We start from the raw sequence: 12,246 nt of genomic DNA, 5'->3' as shown, positions 1-12,246 counted from the left end.
ACACCTTTAGGTTGCAACTATCCTCGTCCATCTAATCCCAGTATGGGTCACATGACACGACACCTTGGGGAAGGTGGGAAGTGGATAATTGCGTGTCGCCGCGCCGAGAATTCGATATAATCAACAAGAAGCCACAATATCTGGAAAGCTCATAAGATGAGGAATATTATGGCACACTGATGATCAAATAAAGTGCTCGGGCCAGAGTCAGTTTTATATCACCAACCTTTCGCGCTGGTACCAACATATATTTCGCTACTATCCTCGGACAAAAACAAGAATGCGATTCGGCCTCTGAACCGTCAGTTTCCTGGGCAGCCATACATCTCATGATACCGAACCTTATAATACAATAGATATCGGTACAATGGCCACAGAGAGCCCAAGAGAGCGTCTCAGCTCGACTCCGGCGTCAAAAGATGCCAAAAGCGAGCGATATCCCGGCAAACGGCCACCGAAGAACATGAACCCACTTCAAAAGGGAATCCATGACTATCTGACAACACATATATCCCCCTCTGTACTTTCAGACTATAGCATATCCCCAGAGATATTGTTGCCCACGCTTCCTAAACGGTATACGATCTACGAGCCCATGCTGCTCTTGCCAGTCAATGCGCTCAGCACCCCTCCAGCTTGGAGTGCACTCTACCAATCTCTCAGCCACGAGGAGAGGCAGCTTCTCTACGCATCTATAGCGAAGGCATTCAGTCGTTTTGGCGTTACACATATTGCCATCAATGCGCCCATTGCATTGACAGACGTGCAAGGGCACGAGAACAAGATGAGAAGTCCCGTGGGACTGGTCCCTCTGTATGGTGACTTCGGGCCCCTTTTATCAGGGAACGACGAGACCGGACAGCCCGGGGAGGACGACCTGCGGCGCGCATTCTGGGTACGAACCGTACAGAACCATGGGATCGTTCAGATCTGGGCCCCGCTCTACACTATGTTCTCGCGCGGGAATATTACTGAGAAAGCTCGTATCTTGGGCCATGGGGCAATGTTCGAGGGACTCGATGCGGTCTCGCTGAGAGAGGATGCAACTGAAGATATAAGTGTGGTGGACATGTATGCGGGCATCGGCTACTTTGTTTTCTCGTATCTGAAACGAGGAGTCAAGCGGGTGTGGGGATGGGAGATCAATGGTTGGTCGGTGGAGGGTTTGCGAAGAGGCTGCGTCGAGAATGGATGGGGATGCAAGGTCGTGCGAGTCCATGATGATGGCAGTTTGAGCGAACCCATCCCCGAACTGATTGGGAATCTTCGGGACTCGGACAAAGTGGTCATCTTTCATGGTGACAACAAGTTTGCAGCTGATATCCTGAGGGAAATCAGAGATGCCTTGAGTGTTCGGCAGTCTTGGAGCAGCATTCGACATGTTAATCTCGGTCTCCTTCCGTCATCCTCTGCCGCTTGGGGTAATGCTTGCAAGATGATCGACTTGCAGAAAGGTGGCTGGGTCCATGTGCACGAGAATGTGGATATCCATCAAATTGAAGAGAAAAGGGAAGAAATTGCCAAGGAGCTGGGGGTATTGCGAGCGCAAGTACTCAATGGCGCCGAGACAGCTGTGGAATGTCGGCACGTCGAACAAGTTAAGACCTATGCGCCGGGTGTCATGCATTGTGTCTTCGACATGCGATTGCCATCCTCCGAGTCTAATCTGCACAGATCAGTATGAGGGCAATACGCTTTGGACACGCTCTCGGCGACGGCAAAATCTTGAAACATGATCATATCGCATCAATACGCTCCTAATGTACATAGATCACACGTGTCATCATATCGGACAAAAGGTCAAAGAACGGAGGATCAACGAAAGTCAGCAAAAACATATATACACCAACAGAAAACAAAAACGCCATTCTAAGCCAATTTGAGGAATTTCTGAGGGATGTTCGCCTCGACGATCTCCATTCTCTCCAGCTTTTCAAGCTTCTCCGCGGCAAGGTCTTCCTCATCATGGCGCCGGAAGTGCTCAATATCCTCGGGGTGCGTGAGTTCGTCCACCGTCGCATCGTCTCCGTGGTACTTCTCAAAGTGATGAATCTCGTATTCGTACTCGATGTCGCCGTGATGGCCCGGCCCGAATCCAAAGTCAGGCAACCGAGTGCCCTCCGAGATGAGGCGCATCCAGTTGTCTGAGGTGATGACGCCGGTGTTGGTAGGATCGAAAAGACCGAACACCTCCCGCACGGCCTGCTGTTTGCGCTCTTCGCTTACACCCGCGTTCGATTCATCATCAAGTCCGTATGTTTTGCGAACCTCTTCCGCCGTCCAAGCCCCAGAGCTGTCATAATCGTGGAGTATGAAGAAGGACGATGCATCGAAGTTATCAACGTGGTGCTCCTCTTAAGATTGGGTCTGGTTAGCATTGTCTTGCGCCCATGTAGTTTTCCCGCTTATATTTGGACATATTCAGAGGTATCATACCTTGCATGTGTCGCGTCGCCCAGTCCGAAGAAGGAGGCTGGTCATTCGAGTGATCTCCATGCGCATTTGCGAAGCTGCCTCCGAGGGCAAGCAACGCGCCAATGAGGGTGACCGAGCGGGCAAGCATGGTTGATTCAGGAGAAGGGAAAAATCAGATCAATTAGGCCAGAAGAACACCAAAATCTAGCGGACAGAAAGAGAAAACGTGTAAACAAGAGTCAGCAAGAACTAAGCAAGTTGCGGCATGGGGGCAGTATTCGATAGTACTTCGTGGTGATAAGCCGAACGCACGGGGCCGGCGTTTGCACTGTTTGCACGGCGGGATCCGATCTTACGACTTTTGCCGACGCAGAGGCATCCCATAATTATCTCATCCACTCCCACCGTCCTCTGTCACCTTGAGCATTCGCCCACCTCCCTTGGCACAGGCCATTGACCCGTAAAGGGGTGTCCTTGGAGTTCGAAATCCGCTTTGTTTACTCCTCGGGCTTTGTGCAAGGCAAATGTCAGGATAATGCTACGCCTTTGGTCCCGCGCCGCCCAGCCGCAGTCGACTTGTCGATGCGTCTCATGTCTGAGTACGACTTCGGGAGGGCTCGCCTCTCGGACAGCTTCGGCCGCCAGCAAACGTCGACTGCGGATCGGAAACTCGGTTACGGCACTGTACACCAGCATCTTCGCCGCGGCCGCTTTGGCGGATGCCCAGGCCAAGGACCAACGTCGTCTGGAATGGAAGGAAAAAATAGCTGCGGTTAAGGAGGAGGTCAACGAGCTGGTCGACGAGGAAAAGCGATTACTGGAGGCTCTCGCAGCACGGCAAAAATCCAAACCCCTCAACGGAACGTTTTACCCCCGGCAGTACCGTCCGTTCCAGATGACCGCGGGGATATTCCCAAGTCGCCCGGGACAACCATCGCTTCGCTCCTACCACTCTCAAGCCTCCCTAGAGAATTTGGGAATGGATCCCGACGAGAGTCATGAATTGAATGCTAGCCGCTATCCGGACATGGTGGAAGAAAGCTGGGAAAGGTCCATCGAAGAGGAGTCCGCGGATACTCTTATCGACGACAAGCTCCGAGAGTCCGTGCAGAATGAGCTCGATGACGATACCCCGAATGATGAAGATTTGTTTTCGGAAGACATGGGATGGGAGATGAGTCCAGACCCGGACCGTGAGCGTCCATTGATGGACGACGAGCGCGGTGCTTCTTATCAGCACAATACGATACCACGCTGGCTTCAAAAGGATGTGCTCCGCATGAAGGCTATACGAGTTGTTGCTTTGAGACAGCTCGCAATCCGATTCCTGCTGCGCCCCACAATTGCACACGATTACTTGGGTCTTCGAGCACAATACAAGATCGACCGCTCACAGCCTCGATTGCGCACCCAGCAGCTTCTAGCCGAATTGAATACCCTTAAAAACAGGATGCTGAACCTCAAGACAAAAAAGAAAACCGCCATCTTTGATATCATCCCAGACCTCAGTCCCGAGGCCGGCCCGGATTTGGCAGCTGAAAACAGTCAGTTGGACCGACAAATTCGATTCGATATCGAGGACTATCTGTGCGGGGATATATCCCTTGATGAGCTTCTCATTAAGCTGGCGCACAGCCTGACCAAGGTCCGTGATCCGGATCGAATACGATCATTGAAATATATGCTCATGGCGTTCACGAGGACCCGCCAAAGTGACTTGTGCGACCTAGTTCTGAAGGCAGTAATGCCTAACATGTTTCCTATGACCCCTACTTTGATTCTCTCCATAATCAACTACTTGTGGAAATCAAAAAACCTGAGAGGGTTCGATTTGTTCCTGGAAATGCTTCGAGGAGATGGCTACCCGCTCGACATGAGAAGGCTGAGTTACTATAAACTAGTAGTCGTCAATGGCGTTCAAATTACGGTTCCACCCGTCAATTCTGCCAACAGTGTTGTTTTTTCCACACTAATACTCTCATCATTACGGTTCGACCAGCCTGACCGAGCCGATGCCTATCTCCAATATGCCAGATCCATTGGGTACATGGACAGCTTCGCTACTCTCAATGCCTACGTCAAATTCTACACTATTCGAGGGGATTGGGAAAAGGGCCTGCACACCATGAAAAGGGCACTGGCCTTCATAGCATCTTCTACCGAACACCCGGTCGCTCGACTCGAGCGGCTTATCGCACTGATGGTGCGCTTCTGCGACAAATGCGAAAGATCTGACATCTCTGAGGCTCTTATCTCCGGTGCCGTGAATAGTGGATTCGACTGGATGCTTGCCCAGAAGCAATCAGACTTGAAATTCCACGCAGATCCCGAATACCGCCGGTGGCAGGATGCGCGGGAATCTTCATCAACAGAGATGCTGGAAAAGCCTACCTGGGAAAAGTCCTACGCCTTCGTCAACACCATCTCTGACACGCTGAACGACCTCCCTATTCCCGAAGCCGACTCTGCACGCCGGTGGCAGAAACTGATGAGCGCTTATTCCCAGCAAGTTTACTCAGCCGTGGTCTCTGGCGCCCCTACCGAGTACAGAGAGTCAAGGTCGACTGCAGAGCCAGGGAGCCACGCCTCTTCAACACCACCCAACCCGGATGACGGAATACCCCTATCCTCATATTCGGACACGATTGCTCAAGCGCACCAAGAGGAGATCTCAACTCTCAAGGCGGAGGTTTCCCAATTGAAACGAATGGTATTCGAACTGACGCGAACCGAATCCAACAAGCCAGCGCCTACCCCGGAACAAACCCCCCAAACCGACCTCGGGAAACTGAAGACCCAGCTCTCTTCGACCAAAACCGGCCCTCCAGAGCCGCCCGCGCACATCACCATTCAATACCGGAGACCATGAGTTTACGCAGCGTCTATCGCGTACTTGTGCTTGTACTCGTGCTGTGCTTGTAGCCACAGAGGAGCGATTAAAAATGTATTTGTCATAAATAGGGGACCTTGGCGGGCGTCATTGGGAGTTCTTACACACTTAGATTTACTTGTTGGTTGATTGTTGGTTGTTGTTTCTCTGCATTGTTGATATACCTACCTACCTTCCTGACTGAATTGTACATGTACATTATAATGATATCGGATTTGGTACTACCACCAGGCTTTCTGGCGCTGGACAATATTCACCTCTCCCATTTGCACTATCGTTTTCTACGAGTCCTTCTTACTATAAGTTATAAATAAGGATGTATAGATAGCATGACATCATTCTCCAGCTGATCACGATTTGATATATGATACTATCTATAGAAAAAGAAGGAAGGAAAAAAAGAAACTCCAAGCATGGTATTTCATATCGACTTTGGAAAAGAAAATCTGATGTAATCTGAGAGCAGAAGAAAAAAGAAAAAACAGATCTATGTGTTCATTAAAACATGGGAATAAAAGTCTATCGCCTCCTCGAGGAATCAGAACGCATTTTCTCCTTTCGGGTGAGTCTCTCCGCGGCACGAAGCAACGAGGAGCGGATGTCGCCCTTGGCAAAGGATGAGATATCGTAATAAGTAGGGGCAATGTCCTAGGAAGGGTAGATAGGTTAGTCGGATGTTCTAAAGCCGATGGGAGAATTGGGAGGGAGAAGTCAAGACTTACAATGAGCCATTCGGGCTTGACGGCGGTGACGGTTCTGATGTAGTTCTTGGTAGTGAGGACGAATTCGTTGTACAGAACCCATTCGGCCTCGTGGCCCAGAACGGTCGAGGGGTGGAGGAGAACGTTCTGGTTGTCTTTGACGGTGGTGTACATGTTCTTGCCCTGGGCCTCCTTCTTGGCAACCTGCATGAAGAATCCAGCACACAGTGCCCGGCGGATGTTCTCGTAGTATTTCTTGTCCTCGAAAGGAGTCGAGACCATCTCCAGTTCCTCGCGCTCCATGATCCGCAAGAGCTGCATGCGCACATTGTCTGCCGACTGGAGGGAACGCAACGAGAGGAAGTGGTCATGGCACCACTGTTTCAAGTTTTCCTGCGCATCTGGGCTCTTGAAAGCGTGGTAGACGTTAAGGAGAGAAAGGTGATCGCCGTCGGGGTGAGCGAACAGATTCTTCATTTCGTCTGCGCGTTTGCGCTGAGAAGCAGGTCTCACGAACACCTGCGGGACCGAAAGCAAGGCAGTGATGGAGAGGATCTCGTTAGAGCAGTAGAACTCGGGCGAGCTGATCAGCATGACGGCAAGGGCAGGGTCCAGAGGGAACTCAGACGCCAGGCGACCTAACTGGGTCAGGTTGCCGTCGTCATCAAGACACGCCAAGTAGTTCAGTTCCTCCAAAGCTCGCATCAGCGTTTCGGGAGCAGGAGGATCCATCAGATCGAAGTGAACCAAGTCGTCAATGCCGAGCTTCTTCAATTCCAGGACGGTAGACGAAAGGTTCGAGCGCAAGATTTCGGGATAAGTCTGGTCAATCAATTCCTTCTTGAAAGCGCCTTCGGTGTACAGGCGGAAACACTTTCCGGGACGCGTACGACCGGCACGACCAGCTCGCTGCTGCGCAGAGGCCTTGGAGATGGGAGAAACCAGAAGAGACTCAACACGAATACGGGGGTTGTAGATCTTCTGCTTGGAGAAACCCGGGTCAACGACATACACGATACCATCGATGGTCAGCGAGGTTTCGGCAATGTTTGTCGAGATGATACATTTCCGGCCGGGGCGGCCTCCGGGGCGACGGGGTCCTGGCGCCGGATCGAAGATGCGCTGTTGCATGTGCGGCGGCAAGCTACCGTACAGTGGGTAGGTCTTCAAAGGTCCGGCATCGACTTCTCTCATCATTTCGTCCGCTTCCAGAGCAATCTTACGCGCAGCATCTTCAATCTCTTCTTCACCGGTCAAGAACAGGAGAATGTCGCCATCTCCTTCGGTGGCGTGGATTTGGAGGACTGTTCGGATGGCGGCCTCGACGTAATCTTGTTCGGGTTCAGGGGTGTAGAAGATTTCGACGGGATGAGTACGACCGGGCACTGCGAGTAGAGGAGCATCGTTGAAATAGCGCTGGAACTTCTGGGCATCCAAAGTAGCAGACATAATAATGATCTTCAAGTCCGGTCGGCGCAGGACGACCTCCTTGAGAAGACCCATCAGCACATCCGTCGCCATGGTTCTTTCGTGGGCTTCGTCAAGAATGATCGTGCTGTATCGGTTGAGGTTGTGATCGTTCATGGCTTCGCGCAGAAGCATACCGTCGGTCATATACTTGAGGACAGTCTTGGGGCCGGTCATATCTTCGAAACGAATACTGTAACCCACTTCCTCACCGAGGCTGACATCCATCTCAGTGGCCACACGTTGGGCGACGGACATCGCAGCCACACGACGAGGCTGGGTACAGGCAACCATCTTGCGCTGCGACTGTGGCAAATCATCGAATAGGACGAACTGAGGAATCTGGGTGGTTTTTCCGGAACCGGTTTCACCGACGAAGACCAGGATTTGGGATTGCTGATAGAGCTGCAGGAATTCATCTCTGCAAAGGTGACCAGATTAGTGACTGGAGTGTGAGGGGGAGGGGGGTGCACGACACCTACCTCTGAGCATGGACGGGGAGATCGCGACGGGCCTCCAAGATCGACATGTACTTGCTAGAGAAGGGCCGGTTGTTGAAAGGGTTGATGTCGCCATCCTCAATCTTCTTGGCCTGAGCAGCAGTCGTCTGATGTCTCTTCACCTTGGCGAAAGGGGAGTCCTGGTCTATAGTGCCATCGGTCCATGAGTGAGAGCCACCGTTGGAGGACGAGTCCGCATACATGTGAGCCAGGTACGGATTGTCTTTGGGATCCGTGCCGGTCTTGTCCATTTTCTGACGCTTAGAACGCGAGCCGTCCTCAGAATCTGAACGTCGGTCAACCATGACGTTTGCCAGGGGAAAAGCAGGGAGAAGGGAAAGGCTGGGAGGGTTGTTCGGGACGAAGGTGTTTCTCCGCAGACGACGGTGAAGGAAGAAAAAAAAAAGCCCGATCCCGATACGGCAGGTCGGCCGCCCATCGCCACAGTTGCTGCGCAGACGCCTCACCGCCCGGGGTTTCTGCCGGGGAAAACCCCACGGAAAAGCGCAAGGGACGCCGTGAAGCCGTGAGGGGGTCCTCGTTCCTTTGTCCTACAGCTCCTGCTCCGAGGATTAATCTGCCCCTTCTGTGTTCTCTGGTGCTCTTGATCTGATGATGACTGGGAGCCAGTAATTGTGTTGATCACTCTACTGTTTACAATCGCCTACCCGGAGCTAATTCTACACGCAGATCCTCCGTGTCAACAACAGCCCACTCTCCAGGCCCTCTAATCTACAGAGTTCTCGGAGCGTGTCCTATTTGTTTGAAATCTAGTATTGACATAGCTCTTGCGGTCACCTTTTGGAAGCTCACTGTATAGAAGGGCAACTACTCAGTTTCGTCTCGCTTGGATAACTGTTCACACCGAGAAACCACTTTTCGTGTTTACAAGATGGACTACAACCCTGAGGACATGAGTGTCAGTTTCTGCATTGGGCAGCATGAGAGCAAGCGCACAGAACCAATTACTGCCGAGGTAGTGCAGGCAGCTCATGAAAGTAACGTATGGATTAGTTTGCGGCTGATTTCTAGTCCTACAAAGTGCTAACGTCTCTTCGCCTAGTATGACATGCTTACCACCCCGATCACTACCTCCCACTTCCAATCCCGGGTTCTCGGCTTGCTCTCGTCTCATCTGTCCAACACGTCGGCGGTGTCTCATGATGCGCATGGGACCTTGGGGAACACCGAGAATACACAGCCTCTGGTCATCCCGCCCCTGGGACCGTCGGATACTCATTTGACCCCGAATGAGGCGATGTCTCAATTGGTGGGAGCTACTAGCTCTTGGATTGACCTGTGCTCTCCGGATCCGTTGGTTGCGGACATCTCCCGCCAGGTGTTGATGTTGGAAGTCGCCTACGCAGCTTTTTGCGGCATTGGATACCTTTTGGTTCCGGGGCCCAAATTGCACCATGGCAACATGCACTCGGAAGGATTGCTGTACTATGCTCGAACGATCCAGGATGCGATCAACCTGGGACCTTACATCCAGTTTCACATTTGGCTCAGGACGGTTGACAACCCGGATCTGGAAGTAGATGAGATAGGCGACTTGACACCCCGTGCTGAATTCCTTGAGGGATTTCCTGGAGGGTCATCGTCGAGATTGGATCCTTTTGGAACATGGGATGCCTGGGACCTGATTAGAAGAACTTGTAGATACCATTCGAGACTTTTCATAGGTAAGGACCTCCCTCTTGATCACTTCGTTGTCTACTTCTACAACGCGCTCTTGAGAATCTCCTCAGCCTCGATATATTGCTACTAAGACACTATTGTTAGCGCTTTCCCTGCCAAAGCATCTCCCGCCCATGTCCGTCCAGTCTCGGTGGCATTCCGAGCCAGTCCACATGCTTACTCTTGATGCGAACTCCTTTATCAAGAACCAGAAGGGCTACCCTGTCCTGTCGAAAGCGCACCAAGCTCTGATCGCTCGGTTCATGCGTCTTCGAACGGCCCCGTGGATTCTCCTCTGCGATGTCGGGCCCATCCCAGGGGCGGAACCAGACGAGACGTTTACTGATCACATGCCTGGTTCTGACTACCCCAGCTTGGCCCAGGCCGCAGTGTCGAATAAGAAACACCATGATCCCACCCCCCATTTGTCCTACATCCGGAATCTTCAGAATCGGCAGCCGCCACGAAGCGCCCTCGAAAGGTTTGGAATCGGTTATCAAGACTATCTACAAGCTCCGCTGCAGCCCTTGACCGTCAACCTGGAGAGTATCACCTACGAAGTCTTTGAGAAAGACCCTATCAAGTACGAATGGTACGAAAGAGCCATTGCCAAGGCTTTGAGCGACTGGTCAACGCAGAAGAAGCCCACCTCCAACCCAGACGGTCGAGTGGTTGTGGCGGTGGTGGGTGCCGGCCGAGGACCTTTGGTCACCCGAGCACTCAAAGCCAGTGCCGAAACGGGCGTTGACATCGACTTGTGGGTGGTTGAGAAGAACCCCAACGCCTTCGTGCTCCTCCAGCGCCACAACCAGAACCTCTGGGGCGGGAAAGTTACTCTGGTCCAGTCCGATATGCGTAGTTGGAAGGGACCCCGAGTAGAGAAGAAGGACGTCGCGCCACAGCAGGCTGCTCCAGTTGGGCAGTCTCTGGGCATTGAGAACTCGTACCTTTACGACTCGAACACAGCGCAAAACCCCGAATCCGAGGCCAAACCGACTGCGTCGGAGCTCAGCTACACTACGATTGACATTGTAATCTCCGAGCTCCTGGGTTCATTCGGCGACAACGAACTCTCGCCCGAATGCTTGGACGGAATTACTCACCTCATCAATCCCGTGCACGGTATCTCCATTCCGGCCTCGTACACGGCCCATTTCACGCCCATCTCGGCACCCAAGCTTCATGCCGATGTCATGCACCAGACAACCTCCAATCCCGCGGCTCCCGAGACGCCATATGTGGTGATGTTGCATGCCATCGACTTTCTTTCGGCCAACCAGCCGTCCGCTGCTAGCATCATGAACAGCAACCTGGCCAGCAGCAATCCCAACAACGTTCGGTCATCCATCGCCACCCTTCCCGGGTCCGAGACTCCTACCCCGTTTGTGCAGACCGCGTGGTCCTTCTCCCACCCTAACAAGCACATCCCGCCTCAATCCCTGTCCTCGTCGACTATTTCGAATGCGCACAACGTGCGGCGCACGCGGTTGGCCTTTCCCGTTCAGAACCGAGGCGTCTGCCACGGTCTGGCGGGATACTTTGAAACCGTCCTGTATCGGGACGTCGAGTTGTCCACTAACCCCGTGACCATGGATCATAAGAGTGCCAACATGATCAGCTGGTTCCCCATCTACTTTCCGCTAAAGGTAAGCAAGCACACCGAGTCCCCGCGGGAGCCAAGAGAATGCGATCGATCTGAATGCGGGCTAACTCTGGTCGATTGTCTAGACACCTCTTAACGTGCCAGACAACGGCGAGGTCGTGGTGACCATGTACCGGCAAACGGACGACCGAAAGGTGTGGTACGAGTGGATGGTCGAGGTCTTCGCCCTGGAACCCCCCGCGGAGCCCTTGGGGCGGGAGTTTATTGCTCCGGTGATGAGCGGAGCGAGGGCTGAATCGCCCGGAACTGACGGTCGCCCCAAAACCCAGCCGAGCCAGAACAGAAACCCGGGCGTGCGACGGGTCAGAGTGGGCATGAGTGATCTACACTCAAGCATCAAGGAGGGATGCCTGATGTAAGCGAGGCTAAATAAAACGCCTTGGCGATGGACAGAGAGGCTTGGCCGTGAGATTGACGTCGTACACGGGTCGCAATGAAGGCGATCGAGAGTTTGGCGGCGGATTAAAAGCAGACAGGAAATAACCAGAAGAAGCAAAGAATGTCGAGAAAAAAAAAGCAAAAAAGAGAGAAAGCACCAGAAACCCACCCCCCATAGAGGAGCATGACATCAGCGATGACCTCTCAGGCATCCAAGCGCGGAGGCCAAGCAGCAGGTATAGAAGGGAGAACAGGTGTGCATACGTGGAGCCATGCAAGGCATGACGCGCCCATGTGAAGCGGTGGTTGTCAATTTTGGATTTACGAGGCAGTTTAGTTTCCATACACCCGGGACGGTGGAACATCACGGCAGGCGAATGCAACCGCCAAGTCGGTCGATGGGCGCATTTCCACCGGCGTATCTCCAACCCTTCGGCGAGCCAGGAAGTAGCAGGACGTAGCAGGAAGTAAGGTCTGGAAGGTCTGGAAGATAGGCGGAGCGGCCGGTCAGGTGAGGCCGCGAATTCGCCAGTCGGAAAGCCATCCGCAGCC

The 12,246-nt window shown here is 52.9% G+C and overlaps 5 protein-coding genes across 5 annotated transcripts; 3 read left to right on the top strand and 2 right to left on the bottom strand.

Moving 5' to 3' along the window:
* Window positions 1-134: 134 nt before the first annotated feature.
* P170DRAFT_413041 (tRNA(Phe) (4-demethylwyosine(37)-C(7)) aminocarboxypropyltransferase) lies at window positions 135-1,684 on the top strand (the record flags this gene model as incomplete). Its single annotated transcript, XM_024846953.1, has 1 exon — window positions 135-1,684. Exon 1 carries the CDS (start codon window positions 368-370, stop codon window positions 1,682-1,684), a length of 1,317 nt encoding a protein of 438 aa, XP_024702565.1. The 5' UTR covers window positions 135-367.
* Window positions 1,685-1,716: 32 nt separating this feature from the next.
* Window positions 1,717-2,743, bottom strand: P170DRAFT_413038 (nucleobindin SSP120). Its single transcript, XM_024846952.1, has 2 exons — window positions 2,437-2,743; window positions 1,717-2,354 (listed from the first exon to the last, which is right to left on the bottom strand). The coding sequence occupies exons 1-2, from the start codon at window positions 2,561-2,563 to the stop codon at window positions 1,870-1,872; spliced, it is 612 nt and encodes a 203-aa protein (XP_024702564.1). The 5' UTR covers window positions 2,564-2,743; the 3' UTR covers window positions 1,717-1,869.
* Window positions 2,744-2,823: 80 nt separating this feature from the next.
* On the top strand, window positions 2,824-5,568 carry P170DRAFT_438952 (uncharacterized protein). Its single transcript, XM_024849728.1, has one exon. It carries the CDS (start codon window positions 2,951-2,953, stop codon window positions 5,282-5,284), a length of 2,334 nt encoding a protein of 777 aa, XP_024702563.1. The 5' UTR covers window positions 2,824-2,950; the 3' UTR covers window positions 5,285-5,568.
* Window positions 5,569-8,726: 3,158 nt separating this feature from the next.
* On the top strand, window positions 8,727-11,821 carry P170DRAFT_237348 (protein arginine N-methyltransferase). Its single transcript, XM_024842935.1, has 4 exons — window positions 8,727-8,976; window positions 9,037-9,658; window positions 9,759-11,299; window positions 11,382-11,821. Exons 1-4 carry the CDS (start codon window positions 8,866-8,868, stop codon window positions 11,673-11,675), a joined length of 2,568 nt encoding a protein of 855 aa, XP_024702562.1. The 5' UTR covers window positions 8,727-8,865; the 3' UTR covers window positions 11,676-11,821.
* On the bottom strand, window positions 11,537-12,214 carry P170DRAFT_237366 (uncharacterized protein). Its single transcript, XM_024842936.1, has one exon. The coding sequence runs from the start codon at window positions 12,057-12,059 to the stop codon at window positions 11,682-11,684; it is 378 nt and encodes a 125-aa protein (XP_024702561.1). The 5' UTR covers window positions 12,060-12,214; the 3' UTR covers window positions 11,537-11,681.
* Between the last annotated feature and the right edge of the window lie 32 nt (window positions 12,215-12,246).

This window comes from Aspergillus steynii, assembly GCF_002849105.1.
Source record: "Aspergillus steynii IBT 23096 chromosome Unknown P170scaffold_6, whole genome shotgun sequence".
In the NCBI taxonomy this organism is placed as follows: Eukaryota; Fungi; Ascomycota; class Eurotiomycetes; order Eurotiales; family Aspergillaceae; genus Aspergillus; species Aspergillus steynii.
Note: the sequence above shows the minus strand (reverse complement) of the source record. Positions and strands in the feature narration are given on the sequence as shown.